This window comes from Eretmochelys imbricata, chromosome 7 (assembly GCF_965152235.1).
Source record: "Eretmochelys imbricata isolate rEreImb1 chromosome 7, rEreImb1.hap1, whole genome shotgun sequence".
NCBI classification, from domain to species: domain Eukaryota; kingdom Metazoa; phylum Chordata; order Testudines; family Cheloniidae; genus Eretmochelys; species Eretmochelys imbricata.
Genome location: NC_135578.1, coordinates 28,114,164 through 28,134,593, shown reverse-complemented (window position 1 = coordinate 28,134,593; position 20,430 = coordinate 28,114,164). Strand labels below are relative to the sequence as shown.

General features: G+C 37.7%; 1 protein-coding gene across 1 annotated transcript in view; it reads left to right on the top strand.

The window, feature by feature from the left end:
- CACNA1D (calcium voltage-gated channel subunit alpha1 D) overlaps nucleotides 1–12,269 on the top strand; it is a 328,116-nt gene extending 315,847 nt beyond the window's left edge. The window contains exons 48-50 of the mRNA XM_077821490.1: nucleotides 7,512–7,633; nucleotides 10,400–10,720; nucleotides 11,976–12,269. Of these exons, the coding sequence (XP_077677616.1) occupies nucleotides 7,512–7,633; nucleotides 10,400–10,720; nucleotides 11,976–12,269 (737 nt within the window). The remainder of the gene's footprint in view (nucleotides 1–7,511; nucleotides 7,634–10,399; nucleotides 10,721–11,975) is intronic.
- Nucleotides 12,270–20,430: the final 8,161 nt, after the last annotated feature.

Here is a 20,430-nt window from a genome sequence, read left to right as displayed (position 1 = left end):
ACTTGATTGTATGCTAACAATCTTACCAGGCATCATTCCAACCTAAGTGTTTCTTTGTGATTACAAGTTCATGGGTGCTTCAGCTCAGAACAAGCACACAGTCTTATAAGGCCTCAGTAGGCCATGTCCTTCTAATCTTTCCTTAAGGATTGGGGCCTTTCATGGACCAGGGGTCCTGCCCATCTGCTGGATCAGGAAGAAGGCCCTGATTCAGGTTAGACGCCAGGCTTTTATCCAAAAGTATTTTCTTTGTCTGTTGGTCTCTGCAGAATCCAATTTTAACTGGTATATGTGCATCTTTCCAGGGAGGTGGCTGCAAAGGCCGATAACAGAGAAAGTTCATTAGCATCCCCCCCACTCCCACTAGAGAAGGTCCATACAATGTAACAACAACATAAACACTATTGCATTTTTAATACAATGTATTACAAAGGTATTAGCTCTAATTCAGTGAGGTTTAACTTACCTCAGTAAAGTTTATCTTAATTTGATAAATTTTATTCAGAATATTCTACAATATTATCTGTCTGTCGCAGGTGTTTTGTCAGTAACAATACAAGTACTTCATAATGCTTCTCTTTTTGTGGCTATAACTGAGGCAGTCTCCATCCATATGGTTTTAGCAAACACCACAGATAAATGTAAACAAAACAGCAATAAGTCACCAGGACCAGATGGTATTTACCCAAGAGTTCTGAAGGAACTCAAATGTGAAATTGCAGAACTACTAACTGTAGTCTGTAACCTATCATTTAAATCAGCTTCTGTACCAGATGTCTGGAGGATAGCTAACATGACACCAATTTTTAAAAAGGGCTCCAGAGGTGACCCCGGCAATTACAAGCCTGTAAGCCTGACTTCAGTACAGGGCAAACTGGTTGAAACTATAGTAAATAACAAAATTGCCAGACTCATAAATGAACATAATTTGTTGGGAAAGAGTCAACATGGTTTTTGTAAAGGGAAATCATGCCTCACCAATCTACTAGAATTCTTTGCAGGGGTCAACAAGCATGTGGACAAGGGGGATCCAGTGGACATAGTGTATTTAGATTTTCAGATAGCCTTTGACAAGGTCCCTCACCAAAGGCTCTTAAGCAAAGTAAGCTGTCATGGGATAACAGGAAAGGTCTTCTTATGGATTGGTAACTGTTTAAAAGATAGGAAACAAAAGGTAGGAATAAATGGTCAGTTCTCAGAATGGAGAGATGTAAATAGTGGTGTCCCCCAGGGGTCTGTAATGGGCCCAGTCCTATTCAGCATATTCATAAATGATCTGGGAAAAGGGGTAAACAGTGAGGTGACAAAATTTGCAGATGATACAAAACTACTCAAGATAATTAAGTCCCAAGCAGACTGTGAAGAGCTACAAAAGAATCTCTAAAAACTGGGTGACTGGGCAACAAAATAGCAGATGAAATTCAGTGTTATGAACTGGGAAAGTAATGCACATTGGAAAACATAATCCCAACTATACATAGAAAATGGTGGGGTTTAATTAGCTGTTCCCACTCAAGAAAGAGATCTTGGAGTCATTGTGGATAGTTCTCTGAAAACATCCACTCAATGTGCAGAGGCAGTCAAAAAAGCTAACAGAATGTTGGGAATCATTAAGAAAGGGATAGATAATAGGACAGAAAATATCATATTGCCTCTATATAAATCCATGGTATGCCCACATCTTGAATACTGTGTGCAGATGTGGTCATCCCATCTCCAAAAAGATATACTGGAATTGGAAAAGGTTCAGAAAAGGGCAATAAAAATTATTAGGAGTATGGAATGGCTGCCATATGAGGAGAGATTAAGACTGGGACTTTTCAGCTCGCAAAAGAGACAATTAAGGTGGAGTATGATAGAGGTTTATAAAATCATGACGGGTGTGGAGAAAGTAAATAAGGAAAAGTTATTTACTCCTCATAACACAAGAATTAGGAGTCACCAAATGAAATAAATAGGCAATAGATTTAAAACAAACAAAAGGAAGTATTTTTTACACAACGCACAGTCAACCTGTGGAACTCCTTGCTGGAGCATGTTGTAAAGGCCAAAACTATAACAGGGTTAAAAAAAGAACTAGATAAGTTCATGAAGGATAGGTTCATCAATGGCTATTAGCTAGGATAGGTAGTGATGCTGTCCCTAGCCTCTGTTTGCCAGAAGCTGGGAATGGGTGACAGGGGATGGATCACTTAATGATTACCTGTTCTGTTCATTCCCTCTGGGGAAGCTGGCATTGGCCACTGTTGGAAGACCAGATACTGGGCTAGATGGACCTTTGATCTGGCTCACTATGGCCGTTCTTATATTGTTATATAATTTCAGATTGAATACAACTAAAATGGATTGATGGTGTTTTCCCCCCAGTACTTTTGGGGGGTAGCATTGCCCTTTCAATGGGCTTTTTTTCAAATCCTATTAAAATATCTTGGTAATATTCATCATCAAGATCTCTTATTTGAAATTCACACCAGATCCTCCATTTATTATCTCAGAAACATTACTAGAAGTTAGGATGTGTTTTTTCTCATGCGTGCAGAAATGGTCATTTCTACTTTAGTTTCTATGTTGAAGTAGTGTGGTGTATTGCTACATAGACCAGACAATAAAACACTCTGTAGACTTCAAGTTCCACAGAACGCTGCCAGCACGTTTCTGACATGTACTCCTATTTTTCAGTCACTTTGTCCACTGCTCAAATCTTTACTTTGGCTTCCAACTAATTTTTGTATTACATCCAACATTGCTCCTCTCATCCTCCAAATCCCAGTGTAGTCCTGATTTACATACCAGTCAAGCATAAATAGATTAGCAATGCCTGTCTTCTGGTGCATTTTCGAGCCAAACAAAGTACTTGGATCTTGATCTTTGAACTGTGATACTTCATGGGTATAAACCATTTTTTTCCTTGTTTGTTTTGAGAAGCAAATAGTAACTCTGTTTTTAATGCTAGACATAAAACATATTTGATTTCTATTGCTTATTTTCTTCAGTAGAGAAGGGTCATTAGAGTCTAAAATGCCCTGGGACTCATTATGTAAGAAATGCCAAATAAGAGCAGTTTTGATTTGTAAAATGTGAAAATGCATGAAAACCCCAAATCTGATTAAGATTCAGAAGTGTGTCAAGAATTAGTTTTTGTGTGGAAGGGAAGTGTAATGGGGTCACTGCCACCCTCCCCAGGGTAGGGTCAGCGGCTCTTTTAAGAAAAAGTAGAAAACCATAATGAAAAGCAACAAATACCTAAGCAGTTTTTGCAATAAGTTCTCTAATAATGCTATCTATGCAGGACTCTCACTTCTGAGCTTCATTAGCTTTTGCCTTTTGGACCCTTGGTGGTGGTAGTGAGATAAAGCACAAAATCCCTATAGGTCATCACACTGGAGAGTATAAATGTTGCTCTCCAGATGTTCCCACAATTTCCTTCAAATGAGTGAGAAGTGAAGCCACCAGAAAGTTACAAGCCTCCTGCTAAAGGCATCAAGGAAACACCAACTTAGAAAGGGACCCCTCCTCTGTCCTTCAGGGAAGCAGGCTCCTATATAGCGTTTCACCAGTCCCTCTGATAACAAAGATACTGGAAAATCTCAGGCTCTTCCCTTCAGCCCAGTTAAGGGGTTTGCCCCTATATGGTTCAGATGAGAGTGGAATATATATACCCTGTACATATAAGTGAGCGAGAAACCTTGAGCTAAAAAGTTCTCTATGGTCTCTTCTCTTCAGGAGCAGTGGAGTGGGAGGTTTCTCTATGGAAACAGCCTGTCAGCCTCATTCAGCTTTTCCTCATAAAATTTTGGTGGGCTAAAGTCCTCCCAGTTACAAACAATGTTAATCTGATTAGTCTTTAAAGAAGATTTACCAGTGAAAGACTGTTCCATCTTATGTTCTTGCCAGAAAAGACATTTAGGGCCTGGTTCTGATCTAAGTTGCATCAAAGTAATGCAGGGATAATGCCAGTGAAATCAATCGACTTAAACTAGTGCATTTTGGCACTTTAATACCCCAGCATGGTTTAAAAGAAGGAAGATCCAACTAAGTCATATCAGTTAATGTTTGAGATGTTTGTGAAGGATACATTTATGTGTACATTCCAAAACTGATACATTACACTGGAGAATTTCTATGAGCATCCAAATATGATCCAAGTTAATGTAACACACTGTGCCTTGGGTGAGTATTGCAGTTTGTTAGTAGATTCAGCTCTGGGAGCTCTGAGATTTGGGGCCGTACAGCAAAGATCAGGCCGTAAGGTATCCTCAAAGGTATTTAGCCACCTAACTGTCTTTGAAGTCAATATCTTTGAGGATCTGGATTTAAGTGCTTATTTCTTACTCACTATCTTCAAATTTCTGTACTTTTCAAAGAGATGCAAAGAATGGTTTCCATGGACAGATTGGTACCTCGCAGGTTTTTCATCATGAAATCCACATATGATGGAATTTACCTGGATTATGGAAGTTGAAGTTAGACAAATTCAGACTGGAAATAAGAGTGTATATCATAAACAAATTAGGGTAATTAACTATTGGAATAGTTTATCAAGGGTCACAGCTGAGTTTCCATCACTGGAAATTTTTAAATCAAGATTCAATGTTTCTAAAAGTTCTGATCTAGGAATAATTTTTGGGAAGTTCTGTAGCCTGTTTTATACAGGAGGTCAGACTAGATGATTACAGTTGTCTTTTCTAGCCTTCGAATATGTTTTTCCTAATAACATGGAATGGCTTCTTACTAGAGCTGTCAAGAGATTAAAAAAATTAATCGTGATTAATTGCATGATTAAAACAATTAATCACAATTGTGTGATTAATCGCACTGTTAAACGATAATAGAATACCATTTACTTAAATATTTTTGGATGTTTTCTACATTTTCAAATACATTGATTTCAATTACAACACAGAATACAAAGTGTACAGTGCTCACTTTGTTTATTTTTGATAAGTATTTACATTGTATAAAACCCCAAAGAAATAGTATTTTTCAATTCAGCTAATATAAGTACATGCTGATAATGGGTTCTGCTCAATAACGATCCAAAGCAGAGTGGATTGACGCATGTTCATTTTCATCATCTGAGTCAGATGCCACCAGCAGAAGGTTGATTTTCTTTTTTGGTGATTCGGGTTCTGTAGTTTCTGTATCTAAGTGTTGCTCTTTTAAGTCTTCTGAAAGCATGCTCCACACCTCGTCCCTCTCACTTTGGACGGCACTTCAGATTCTTACACCTTGGGTCAAGTGCTGTAGCTATTTTTAGAAATTCACATTGGTACTTTCTTTGCGTTTTGTCAAATCCGCAGTGAAAGTGTTCTTAAAACGAACATGTGCTGGGTCATCATCCGAAACTGCTGTGACATGAAGTATATGGCAGAATGCAGGCAAAACAGAGCAGGGGACATACAATTCTCCCCCAAGGAGTTCAGTCAGAAATGTATTTAATTCATTATTTTTTTAACCAGCATCATCAGCATGGAAGCATGTCCTCTGGAATGGTGGCAAAGAATGAAGGGGCATACGAATGTTTAGCATATCTGACACGTAAATAACTTGCAACACCGGCTACGAAAATGCCATTCGAATGCCTGTTCTCACTTCCAGGTGACATTGTAAACGAGAAGCGGACAGCATTATCTCCTGCAAATTTTAACCAAACTTGTTTGTCTGAGCGATTGGCTGAAGTAGGGTTGAGTGGACTTGTAGGCACTACAGTTTTACATTGTTTTATTTTTGAATGCAGTTATTTTTTGTACATAATTCTACATTTATAAGTTCAACTTTCATGATAAAGAGATTGCACTATAGTACTTGTGTTAGGTGAATAGAAAAGTACTATTTCTTTTGTTTTTTACAGTGCAAATACTTGTAATAAAAAATATAAAGTGAGCACTGTATTCTGTGTTGTAATTGAAATCAATATATTTGAAAATGTAGAAAACATCCAAAATATTTAATAAATTTCAATTGGTATTATATAGTTTAACAGTGCGATTAATCGCAATTAAACTTTTTAATCGCAATTAATTTTTTGAGTTAATTACGTGAGTTAACTGCAATTAATTGACAGCCCTACTTCTTATCTATCTCAATATTAAAAACATGGTTAGTACAAAAAAGTACTACTTTAATTTACTTTGATTTGTGTAATGTTTCCAAAATTACACATTACATTGACCTGCAAAGAACCAAGGATTTGGTAGTTTCTCTTTGGAAGCGTGGTTCTTCAGCATGATGTAGCCTGATCTATAGGTTTTATATATATCTATATACAGAGAGAGATCCCCAGATGCCACTTGGAGGGTCGACAGGTTTTTGTCCCAAGATCAGGCCCAGTATTATTCAAATTATTATACAGTTGGGAACCCCAATGTGCACAGTTGCAATATTCACACTATAGAAACTCCTCTGTATTTACAAATAGTTTATTAATACATTTAGCACAGTCTCAAACACCCCAGCTCAGTCAGGTAGATAGAGATACTACAAAATATACATCTGCACACTCATATACTCACACCATCCCTTGTAGAACAACCTGAAGTGTTAGCCATCATCTTCCTCATCACCATCACCTTCCCCCTCATCACCTTCACCTTCCCCCTCATCACCAGTGGCCATCATTCTGGCACCTCCCAAGGACTACATCTCCTTCTTCGTACCACCCCTAGGCTGGGATGTCACTTTTATAATATGTTGTGCTGATGCCACTATGTTTGATGCATATTCAGTAGGGGATTTCCCTCTTTTCCTTATTTGTATTTCCTCAACTTACTAATGTTGGAGTATCTTTTTTCTATGGGTTAGTATATCAATGATCTTAACTTATTATTATATATGTTAATTTGTTACCATGGCCCTTCTGTGGTTAGGTATCTGTGGATGTAGCTCGTGTACCTGTTATATGTCTGTTCATTGCCATAACACTCATGTGGTTGGATCATGTACCTGTGGCCAGAACTTCCCTTTAAACACTCTATTTTCAGCTTCCCAATATTTAGGGTTTCCATTGGCTGTTTATCTGTTCAAAGGTCATAGGTCCTTAAGTCTTACGTTAACTTGCTGAAGCTAATGTCTTACAGGATACAGGCCTGTAGGTTCCTTGCATTACTGCTGAATATAATGCAAACCACTGAATATAATAAAGGCAAGCTAGCCCACTGGGCTACAATGAGGAACTTAAAGCTTCAGTGAAGAAATAAATAGTTAATTGTTATTTTAACTATACACAAGAAGCTTACAATATACAGCCAGAGTCAAGCGCCTTTCCCAGTCTGTTCTAAAGTGCTCATTTTGAACCCTTCCTGAATTTTAGCTCTATTAACAAATGCAACTTCCACCTCCTGCATATCCAGTTTGGGTATTGAGCTGCCTCCTTCAGTAAGTCAACAAAGCCCATTTAAATCTGTCCCAATACCTGCAGGGTTGTATTAGGTTGACCCATATTGGAATTTGGAAATATTTGACATTGAGACTGATCATAATCATTTTACTAATGAAACATTGTTACATTTTAGCAAATCGCCGCTCTTCCTTCAACTTTGAATGCCTCCGCAGACAAAGCAGTCAAGATGAGATACCTCTCTCTCCTACTTTTCACCACCGCACTGCTTTACCACTGCATTTAATGCAACAACAGGTAATTAAAAAATCTTTATAAACTGATGTTTAGTTAGACCAATTTAGCTTAGATCTTGTACCTCCTGGCTTCATGATTGTTTGAAAACCCATCGGTAAGCTCTGTACTTTGCCTGTGTACTTTGACCTACTTCCAAACAGTTGTGTACCTCACCATCTTTGCTGTAGTTGCCAGAAACAAGGCCTCCTAAAGCTGAATCTTCAGAAATGACAACTTCAGATATTGTAGATGATCTGACACCAACCAACAGAAATATTATTGGGGAATGCCATAAAAATATGATGTTCCCAACCATTCTAAATGCCCACAGATTAAGAAATATTGTCAGGTACTGGGTCTTTTAGCCACTCTGTTAATAGTACTGCTGTTCCTGAGGCTTTTTAACACACGAGTATATTGGAACAACTGCTTCAGGTATATGGTTACCCTACAGCTGATGCCCTTGCAAAGTCTTCCTCTGCAGCAACACTACCGTCTATTTTACAGGCACTGCACTTTGCCGTGCACGGGTTTATTTTTAATCTTTTCTTTCAGAGAAGTTCGACTGGTCTTTTTTTTCATGCAGTCTGAGATCTTGACAGCTGTTTCATTTTTTTAAATATATAAGCTTAGTCCCTTCAGGCCTATCAAATAAGGGATCAAGAGTAGTTAAAAATGACAAAACTGTACTGATGCCTAGACCCTTGAATATAGAGTAATAGGTGGTCACTGTAATGTATGACGATGGTGGAATCTGTGTTTGGAATAATGAAAACATTTAAAAATACTGGCAATACATACTAATAATCCTTCACCACAGCTCCCTCCTTATACCGTATCCTATCTGAATAAATCAGCTATCACTTACTGCTTTCATTGGTGTTTACTTTCTCATATGCCATTTGGTTTAAACTACATACTATATTCTGTGACATGTTGAACTTCATGATGTTCTAGGATTTCTAGATCAAAGTTCAAATCGAATGAAATAGTTTGCTGTTGTATCATGGGACAAATTCTGAGCAGTGTTAGTCCCTTTTACACTGCTCTGATTGTATGGTGGATGGTCCACAGGGTTTGCTGCAGCCAGAGCAGCTCTTAAACTGAATTATATCATGCCATCTGGGAAAGACCCAGGCAGCCACAAAATACAAGGAGCTTAAAGCCAATTTAAAGATTAAAACCAGCTTCTTCCTCACCTGTTCCTGCAGGAAGGAAGGAGCAAAGATCAGGGACTATAGTCTGTTTGCCTTACTTGCTGAATATTAGGGTTGTCGATTAATTGCAGTTAACTCACACGATTAACTCAAAGAAATTAATTGCAATTAAAAATTAATTGTGATTAATCGCAGTTTTAATCACACTGTTAAACAATAGAATGTCAATTGAAATTTATAAAATATTTTGGATGTTTTTCTACATTTTCATATATATTGTATTATATGTTGTATATTTTTATTATAAATATTTGCACTGTAAAAATGATAAACAAAAGAAATAGTATTTTTCAATTCACCTCATACAAGTACTGTAGTGCAATCTCTGTCGTGAAAATGCAACTTACAAATGTAGATTTTTTGTTTATATAACTGCACTCAAAAACTAAACAATGTAAAACTTTTAGAGTCTACAAGTCCATTTAGTCCTACTTCTTTTTCAGCCAATCACCAAGAGACAAACAAGGTTGTTTACATTTACAGGCGATAATGCTGCCGTCTTCTTGCTTACAATATCACCAGAAAGTGAGAACAGGCATTTGTCTGACACTTTTGTAGCCACCATTATAAAGGTATTTATGTGCCAGATATGCTAAACAGATGACTTAAAAGAGCAACACTCTAATGCTGAAATTACAGAATCTGAACCACCAAAAAAGAAAAACAACCTACTGCTGGTGGCATCTGACTCAGATGATGAAAATGAACATGTGTTGGTCCATTCTGCTTTGAATTGTTATCAAGCAGAACCTGTCATCAGCATGGACGCATGCCCTCTGGAATGGTGGTTGAAGCATGAAGGACATATGAATCTTTAGTGCATCTGGCACATAAATATCTTGCGACATCAGCTACAACAGGGCCATGTTCTCACTTTCAGGTGACATTGTAAACAAGAAGCAGGCAGCATTATCTCCTGCAAACGTAAACAAACTTGTTCATCTGAGCAATTGGCTGAACAAGAAGTAGGACTGAATGGACTTGCAGCCTCTAAAATTTTACATTGTTTTATTTTTGAATGCTTTTTTTTTGTACATAGTTCTACATTTGCAAGTTCAACTTTCATGATAAAGTGATTGCACTACAGTACTTGTGTTAGGTGAATTGAAAAATAATATTTCTTTTGTTTTTTTACAGTGCAAATACTTGTAACCAAAAATAAATATAAAGTGAGCACTGTACACATTGTATTCTGTATTGTAATTGAAATCAATATATTTGAAAATGTAGAAAACATCCAAAAATATTTAAACAAACAGTATTCTCTTAATGTTTAACAGTGCGATTAAGCGCGATTAATATTTTTAATTGCTTGACAGCCCTACTGAATATATTTTATTAAGCAAATATTCAGTCACAGTGTATCAAATAGGGTTTGGTCAATAAAAGATCCACTAGATAGATACTTGCCTATGTTGCCGATTAATTTATTTCCGTTCCTCCCCGTCTTTTATATTGTCAAGTATCAAACATATAATAATTAGATTGGATTTGAAATGAGGAATAAGCCTGACTACAGGATTGTTTGAGGTACGCTAACTCTTGTACTATTTTTACTTCCCTTTACCAGGTCATGGCAGTTGCAGGTCTGGATTCCAGTAAAGCTCACAAACATTCACCAAGTCGTTCAACACGTTCCTGGGCCACCCCACCAGCTACCCCACCCAACCGGGACCGAACTCCATATTATACACCTCTAATCCAAGTTGACAGGGCTGAATCTACAGAGCAGATGAATGGCAGCCTACCGTCTTTGAACAGGAGCTCCTGGTATACAGATGACCCTGATATTTCCTACCGAACATTCACACCAGCCAATTTAACTGTACCTAATGACTTTAGGCATAAACATAGTGACAAACAGAGAAGTGCAGACAGTTTGGTAGAAGCGGTAAGTATTGAATAATCCCTGAAGTAGCCAAGTGTGTCTGTTCAGTTTTATGTTAATTTTACTATATATCTGGAACAGACCACACTGGAGTGTACTTAATCCACATATTTCACTAGAAATACTGTATTTCAAATTCAAATTCCCAAAAAGTAAGGTGGGGAAAAGAAGGTATGGACCAGATCCTCAGCTACTGTAAATCAAAGTCCACTGACTCCCCACCTGAGGGCTTGGTCATAGCATGAGTGTCAGAGAGAGAACATGACAACTTCATCCCAGGAACTAATGTATTAAAGTATAAAACAAAGAGAGGAATGAAAATTGGGAGCACCTCAAGAATATGACTTAAAACAAGGTTTCACTGTTGGCTAAATATTAAGAACTAGATACTGCGCTGCCCTTCCATAATGGCTTACTGAAAAGGAATGGCAGAAGGTGCCTGTCCTTCTGGTGCTTTTATGCAAGGTCCAAAGTCATCAAAGTCCTTGCTAACCTGAACACAAGGATTGTGCAAAGATATGGAAGGGGTGCGCTGATGGGGAATGCCCATTGCACTCCGAAGAAATGGCACAGTTGTTTCTTTGCATGTACTCTCAATAATATTATGAATTAGTAAGTGTTTTTTTTTGTTTGTTTACAAAGCTTTAAAAACAAAGAATACTATGTAGGGTGCTGAGAATTATCATTATCATTACTCTCCCAATTGTAAAATGTTATTGAACATTCCTATCAGTCTAGCTAAGTAGCATGTGTCATGCTCAGGAATATAATTTTCAGTCTCCCCATCTCCAACATCAGTTCCCTCCCACAGCTGTGAACCAGATGTAACTTAATTGTCATCTACAGAAAACATTTTAGCTGAAGTTTTATTATACACTTGCTTGAAGTTTTATTGCCTAGTGTGGCTTCAAGCAGAATTCTTCCTTAAATTTTATTACAGTAAACCAGTTTTTAGTGTATGATGTTTATCAAGGGCTTGATTCATTTTAAACCTCCTATAAAAGAACTGAATGTCATGCATTGTCAGTGACATCCTTACTATGTTGATAAACCCTCTTTGGGGCCATTTGACTATTGTAAACGCAAGTTAATTACACGTAAGATTTTGTTCTGGTTGCTCTAGTGACTTCAGCTCATAGAATCTCTTGGGCTTTGCACCTAAGCTATCCAGGAGAAACGTGACGCTTGCTGTGTATTTATTTATAACCTGCTCTTCATTCTAAACATTGAATCCACATTTATCCTATTTCTTTTTCAGGTACTTATATCTGAAGGCCTAGGGCGGTATGCAAAGGACCCTAAATTTGTTTCAGCTACTAAACATGAGATTGCTGATGCTTGTGACATGACTATTGACGAGATGGAAAGTGCAGCAAGTAACCTTCTCAATGGAAATATTAGCAATGGGACCACTGGGGATATGTTCCCCATTTTAAGCAGGCAAGATTATGAACTTCAAGACTTTGGTCCTGGTTATAGTGATGAAGAACAAGACACTGGTAGATATGAAGAAGACTTAGCTGATGAAATGATATGCATTACAACCTTATAGTATTTAGCAAGAAACAAATAAATAATTTTTAATAACAGAAAAAGTGCCTCATAGTTCAAAGATGCTAGGCACTAGCTGGAATTAATAACTAATCAAGCTTTGTACAAGTGATGTCACACCTCAAGGAAGCCATAATTTATTTATCAGTAAGTGTCTCCAGGTTGTTGAAATGTGATCAATGCTGTAGTACGTCAAGTCCTTTACCACAGAATCTTCATTTCCTCAGTAGGAATAGAGTTATGTAAAACCAAGCCAATTCTGAAGATCCCGTTTCCAGAGGTCTAGAGAAGAGTTCTGAGGTGTAATATCTTGCCTGTCTTTCAAACTTGTGCTACTGTCATTCATAGTGAAGCAGGAGTTTCTGAATGAAAAATGTGTGTAGGTCCAGCACAAAAATATGTGGGGAAGACTACTATGTGAGACAGGTGATGGCAATCAAAAGCGTAATTTCCTCAGCATTCAATAGCATATCAAATGTTCACTGCATTCAGCATATCCATTCTAATATTGTTTTCAAACTTGCCTCCTGATTTATTTTTCTTAACACTCTTCTAAAATATGTCAAACTCTACCTACCAGAAATCTTTGGAAAAAAGAACCTAAAAACATTTCTGTCATATGTAACATTAGTTTACATAGGAAAATATCATTCAGATAGTCTGTTTTATGACTATCATGTTAAGGGCAAAATATACTGGAATAATTGCATTCTTACTAATGCACTTGCAACCAGGTTAAAGTAGAATTAGTTAAGATAGTTTGTTAAAAAATATATAGTAGAAATTACTGTAAATGAATTGTAATATATAATAATTTGTATTTGTAAAGAGATGTTCTATATTTTGTAATTATTGTACCGTAATTGAACTGCAGCAATATTTATGAAACCTAATTATTGTAATTCTCCGCAGAATTCTAGATATAAGTATTTTTACTTGGAATATATAGAGCTATAGGATAAATATTTAACTAGAGCCACCACTCAATGTAAATCTCTTTTTGCGGTAAAGTGTCAGGTTTAGAGAAACTTGACAATATTCAGATTTTATAAAATATTTTGAGTCAATAAGAATCTCTCTTTACATAAGGGATGCACAGATGTCTATTTTCAGTCCTATATTCAGAAAATTAAAAGAATGGAAATTATCTGCTAATTTTTTTGACTGACAATAAGCTGTGATCTTTTTATTATAAATATCCTAAAATTATAGATAAATACTAAATTAATTGAAAAAATTGGCCAAGTCTTCATTGGTCTTGAGACATTTATAATTTTATCACAACTAAATTGACCAAATAGCCTAATTCTGTATTCAGAATATGGGGCAGAAATTTGTTTTGCAGGTGGATGAAAATGTCTTAATTCCAATCCTGTGTACTAATTATTCCACTCATAATGAAAAACAAGATAAAAGGACTCTCCCCAGAACCAATCAGATTCCTGATATGTAAAAATACTACTTTATTGCCTCTCCCCCTTTGTTGTTCTATGTGCAGATTATATACTTTAAAGGATTTATTTTTATGCAATTGAAAGAGGGATTAGGTTCTGTTCACGATGCAGTAAAACCCTGATCCAAATACAATTTTGGGGGGAAATGTCAAAATCTTCTATTTTATTAACACTGAATAAAATTGACTTGCTCTGCAAAGTTACCTTATCAGGGTTTACCTGTACTTAACAAGATAGGTAGCAATTCAGTTCACATTTTTAAAATGTGACATATAAAACATGTCAATAAACATTTTTGTACATAATGAAAGTTTGCTATGGATACCTTTCAGACCTCTTCTTGAATCATTCTTATGTCAAATGCCAGTATAATAACTTAAGGGTTTGTAAATTATTTCTTGACCTACATCATTTTGTATTAAAGCAAATGCAAAATGTTCTTCAGAATAAAACCGTGTAATAATTTTATTATACTTGGGGCTCCTTCATCTAACACTTTCAACCAGTGTAATCTCCAAAAGTTAAATGCTTATTGCAGCATTCAGCAAAATGGTGGTCTTTCATTTGGAAAATGCACGCCTAAGGATTTACGCTATTCTAGCCTAAACTTTTTATGAATCGTTGATCTGAAGTATATAAAACATGCATTTAAAGCTGATAAGGCATTTTTTGTGTAAAAGGCCAGCAGTATCAGACTCCAAGCAAAGAATTTTGTAAAAAGTAACACGTAACAAATAGGAAAATTTTCCTAACAGCCCCTACAAACTGTGTCAGACTGACTCATGCACACGTCACCTCTTAACATGCTTGGTTAGGTTGTTTAGCATTAGTAACTTCACATTTTTAGTTATACTTCCCTGGCTTACAAAAACAGAACACTTTGGAAGTCAAGAGAATAAAGTTTCTGTATCAAATGAGATTACTGTGGGTCAGATTCTTGGGGAGGGGGGTGGGGAGGGGGGTGGGGTGGGCCGAAGGTAATAATAGTGAAGCTTCACAGATTTCATTGCACCCACCCTCTGAAAAATCAGCCCCGTTAAGGTGTCTGAAGTTGGATGCTGAAAATCACTAGTCACCTTAGAAACTCAAACTAAATTTCTTCACTAGAGTGATTCCTACTAACATATTCCAATTCTGTAGATACTGTACATGGCATTTTTATAACTATAAGGTCGCAGCCTTCTGACATAATCTCCCCAGGTGGAACCTCATGACTGCACAAAGTTACGCTGTCTTCACTGGGATGCTACACACATAAATCTTTTATATGATTAGTGTCTACCCTGAATATTCTTCTTAAGGCAGAGTTACTATTTTGCATGAAAATAGAGGGTTTTGAAAATCTGGCTACAATAGACCACGTATTCAATCTTTTAAAAAAAATCATGAGAATATATTATAAGGATACATAAAACATCCTTTCTGCTCAGTTATGGCACTGTAAGAGTGAAATAGTCTCCCTCTATATGTCTCTATATATTAAAATCTTGCTAATTCGATTAGATAACTCACTAATTTCTCTCATAAATATAGGAAATACTACAAATACTCAGGTAACCTTAACTATTCATTTAAGCAACTTGGCAGATTTTGGGCAGAGATCACTGTATCTGTCTATATAGGGCTCTAGAGATTAATAAAACATATAGTTTCCAGTCATCAACACATAGCCCAAACACAGGCAAGTATGCACAATGTCATCCAGTATTTCAATAATATCTTCTGGGAGCCTGGAGGACAGAGGCCTATCATCCAAGAAAGTGGTTTGCATCATCATAATCTGAGAAAATTTTTCATTTTAAATTTATTTTTGAAATAAGATGAGTAAATGCATTGCTGTTTCTGAAATGAAGATAGGAACAATTAAATTAAGTCTTTTATATGTGTATTACAATCTGACCCATCAGGTATGCTGTGTTTGACAGCTGCATGTTTCAATTATAGTTACATCACTTGTTAGCAGCTCAGCTGAAACCCAACCTTTGCAAACAGACTTTAGACTAAACAGCCTTTACATGAAAATTCAAGTTATAGAAACAACTAATTGATTTTTTTTCTCCCGAGACTAACAAAATACAGCTTTACAAATATTGCTAATTTTCTTCTGTTTTTGAAAGCAATTTCCACACCGAAGGAAACATGAAATAAGAATATTGATACAAAATGCTGTTTTTGACCAATTTTCATTTGTTTAGCCCTTTTTGTTATTCAGAGTATTTATGCGTGAATAATATGATCTGCCAGGGCCCTCGACCTGTGTCTGAGACACTTATTGCCATGGAAATGATGGTAATGTCTCTAGCAAGATTGAACAGACGGCTTAGGTGGGACAACAAAAAGAACGAAGAGCACCTACCACAGCACAGAGTAACAGTGAAAATGCTGGTATGTTTAATGACATCAAAGTTCCCAGCTCAACTAGTTTTTGGGTTGTAACTAACTGCCTTAGCACATGGAAGGCTCTTAAAGCAGGATTCAGCTGCTTATTTGGGAGCGTCCATAAATTATGTAACACATTTTTTTGGTGATTTTTCAAGATCCACCTACCTCTCCTTGTAACACTGAAACAAATACTGTCATACAAAATTAAGGCCCCATCCAGGCAACCCCTAATCTGCTACATAATTTATGGAAAGGCCCTGTAACTAGATGGGGCTGACAACGTTACTCAAATACACACCATAGCAAAGAGAGCATTTACCATATAAAAAGTCAGAGCCAGATTCTCTGGATCAGCCAAGCTGTGCTCTCAGATTAAACAAGACATGGAGGAGTAAAGTGGCTTTAATACATCCCAGTGCTGGCACTGCTAGGCACCAGCCCAGTCCCCAGAGCATGTTCAAGCATATTATACCAATAGCCCCAGAAGCCATTACAGCAGCCTGGGATCAGTTGGAGCTGAGGCCCACCTAACCAGGAATACAGCAGCAGCAGTCAGGGAGTAACACAGGAACCGCTTATTGTGACTCTGCACCAGCCTAAGGATTCCCATAGGTAGGCAAAATTCTCAATGGCTGATTCACTGCCTTTAAGGCTGCTTTGCATCAAAGGAGCGCTACAAAGCAGTCCTGCATTCTGGAGCACTGAGGCCTAAATCAATAAAGCAGCTAGAGTAGCATGACCATGAAAATACTGTAAGGATAAAGGAGTGAACAAATATTGCAATATGTGCGTGTATTTTTGGGTGCAGGGAAAATGTATTTGAGGACTTGTTTTTAACTATGTGATTGAATATTATAGTAATGTGTATGTATAAAAAAGTACAAATGCAGTAGTGCATGCAAAATTAACTTTGCCATTTCCTGACCCTTTAAATGCTCTATTATGATACCACAGCATTCACTTAATGCATTATGGGATGTGTGTATGATTATAAGTTATACCACACTGCAGCTAGGGAATGCGCTGCAATAGTATAAACAGGTTTCAGAGTAACAGCCGTGTTAGTCTGTATTCGCAAAAAGAAAAGGAGTATTTGTGGCACCTTAGAGACTAACCAATTTATTTGAGCATAAGCTTTCGTGAGCTACAGCTCACTTCATCGGATGCATTCAGTGGAAAATACAGAAGATGTTTTTATACACACAGACCATGAAAAAAATGGGTGTTTATCACTACAAAAGGTTTTCTCTCCCCCCACCCCACTCTCCTGCTGGTAATAGCTTATCTAAAGTGATCACTTTCCTTACAATGTGTATGATAATCAAGGTGAGCCATTTCCAGCACAAATCCAGGTTTTCTCCCCACCTACTGACTGCTATTCCTACCTACATGCCTCCAGCTTTCACCCTGATCACACCACATGATCCATTGTCTACAGCCAAGCTCTGCGATACAACCGCATTTGCTCCAACCCTTAAACAGAGACAAACACCTACAAGATCTCTATCAAGCATTCTAACAACTACAATACCCAACTGCGGAAGTGAAGAAACAGATTGATAGAGCCAGAAGAGTTCCCAGAAGTCACCTACTACAGGACAGGCCTAACAAAGAAAATAACAGCACGCCACTAGCCGTCACCTTCAGCCCCCAACTAAAACCCCTCCAACGCATTATCAAGGATCTACAACCTATCCTGAAGGATGACCCAACACTCTCACAAATCTTGGGAGACAGGCCAGTCCTTGCCTACAGACAGCCCCCCAACCTGAAGCGAATACTCACCAGCAACCACATACCACACAACAGAACCACTAACCCAGGAACCTATCCTTGCAACAAAGCTCGTTGCCAACTGTGCCCACATATCTATTCAGGGGACACCATCACAGGGCCTAATAACATCAGCCACACTATCAGAGGCTCATTCACCTGCACATCTACCAATGTGATATATGCCATCATGTGCCAGCAATGCCCCCTGCCATGTACTTTGGGCAAACTGGACAGTCTCTACGTAAAAGAATAAATGGACACAAATCAGATGTCAAGAATTATAACATTCATAAACCAATCGGTGAACACTTCAATCTCTCTGGTCACTCGATTTCTGATCTCAAAGTGACTATCCTTCAACAAAAAAACTTTGAAAACAGACTCCAACGAGAGACAGCTGAATTGGAATTAATTTGCAAATTGGATACAATTAACTTAGGCTTGAATAGAGACTGGGAATGGTTGATTCATTATAAAAAGTAACCTATTTCCCCTTGTTTATTCCTCCCCCCCACCGTTCCTCAGACGTTCTTGTTAAACCCTGAATTTGTGCTGGAAATGGCCCACCTTGATTATCATACACATTGTAAGGAGAGTGATCACTTTAGATAAGCTATTACCAGCAGGAGCGTGGGGTGGGGGGAGAGAGAACCTTTTGTAGTGATAAACACCCATTTTTTCATGGTCTGTGTGTATAAAAACATCTTCTTTATTTTCCACAGCATGCATCCGATGAAGTGAGCTGTAGCTCACGAAAGCTTATGCTCAAATAAATTGGTTAGTCTCTAAGGTGCCACAAATACTCATTTTCTTTTTGCAAATAGTATAAACAACAATTCATATGCCAAAAATGTGACCCTGGTATACTATACTATTATTCATCATATACAAGGACTTCCACCACTACGTAGCCTTTCAAAACTGCTCCCCACGTCAGTTGCACACTGCTGTGGCAAGTGTGGCCGATACATATTATTATTTTTAATGGTGTGGTACCACTTACTCTAAATGCCAGAAAGAGCCTTAATACTGTGCATTTTTTATCTGAAAATCTTGAATGCAATAGTACCAAGTAAAATATTACACAATAAAAGGCACAACGTATATAAGTCTCATCCGACACACAGCTGCCCGCCCCACAGGGTTGTATCAGATAGGCTGACTTATAAACACAGTAGATAGTCTAATACCTAACACATTGTTATTGCCCACCTCCTACCAACGACATGCATCAGACAGAAATGGTTTACCTGTCTCATTATGGAAGCGTGTTCAGTGCTGTCATCTTCTCTCTTCAGTTTCTTTGTTTGTTTTATGCAATTATTCTAACACAGCATGTCTTTTCCTCAGTTAATTATAGGGCTCCACCAGTGCTTTGCAGCAGCACCAGGTAGGAATATCTGCCTAGAACATCTGCAGTTGTTCCTTTAGCCAACTTTTGAGTCAGCAGGGTTTTTTTTATAACCTGCTTGAACTGTGTAAAATTCTATTTTTCTGGAGTAAATTATTCCGCTGTTCATTGGAAGGCTCAAGCAAGCTTTAAAGTTACGTATTTACAGCTGCAAGACCTGTATTTACTGTGCTTTCAGCAATTGCCAATGTATGCTAAGCTATTGTGAGCATTTTCTCTTTCTGCATTTAATAATAATTTTTGTCCTTTACATGTTGGTAACAGTCCCTGACTTAAGATAATACTATCTTTCATAACGTCTCAGCCATAGGAGTACTAGCTTTATTATTTGACATCTACTTGCTCAATAATTGAGTTATATTTGTAGGATTTCTTTTAGTTCACAGACTATTTAATAAATCCACATTCTTCTTGTATTAATTTTTCAGGTCTTTTTAAAAACCGGCACAGGAATCCTAGATATGACCTCACCGTACATTAAGCAGTAGAGGCTGTTGTCTGGCCTGTAGGAAAAGATGTGTGGTCCCTTTAAGGGCTAGGTAGCTAGAGAGCTGCAGCAGCTTCAGAGCAGATCAGTTTGAGGACATGAACCCATGTCTCCCTCTCTCTTAGGTGACTGGAAGAAAGGGGAGACTATTTAGATCGATGCTGGTGCTATAAAAGCCCTCTTTTACTTGGGACAGGCGGAGCAACATTCCCACCCCCACCCTTGCATGATAGCAACTAAACACCAGGTTTTGTCATAATACACTGTGGGCATTAATTGCTCCTTTCTCGCGGGGGCTGGGAAGGAATTTTTTCCTTCATCTCCAGATTGGTCAGGATGAGGGGTTTTTTTTGTTTTTGTTTTGCCTTCCGCACAGTGTGTTGGGGGCTCAGTTGTACCAAGTGAAAATGGGGGTTAGCTTATGATGATGCAGCTCAGTATGGAGCAGATGTCCAGTGCAGGTACTCCACAGATAAAGTCCATGGTGCTCCTTGGTAAAGGATTTAAAAGAGGTATTGTAAAAAGGAGCGGAAATGGGTGGAATAGGGGGTTTCAGGATTCTTATGACAGGTATGGCAGGGAGCCAACTGTCCCCCCAGCCCTCATTCAAGAGGAAGGGGGGTCATGAGGTCCCAGGTGCAGATTAGCTGTG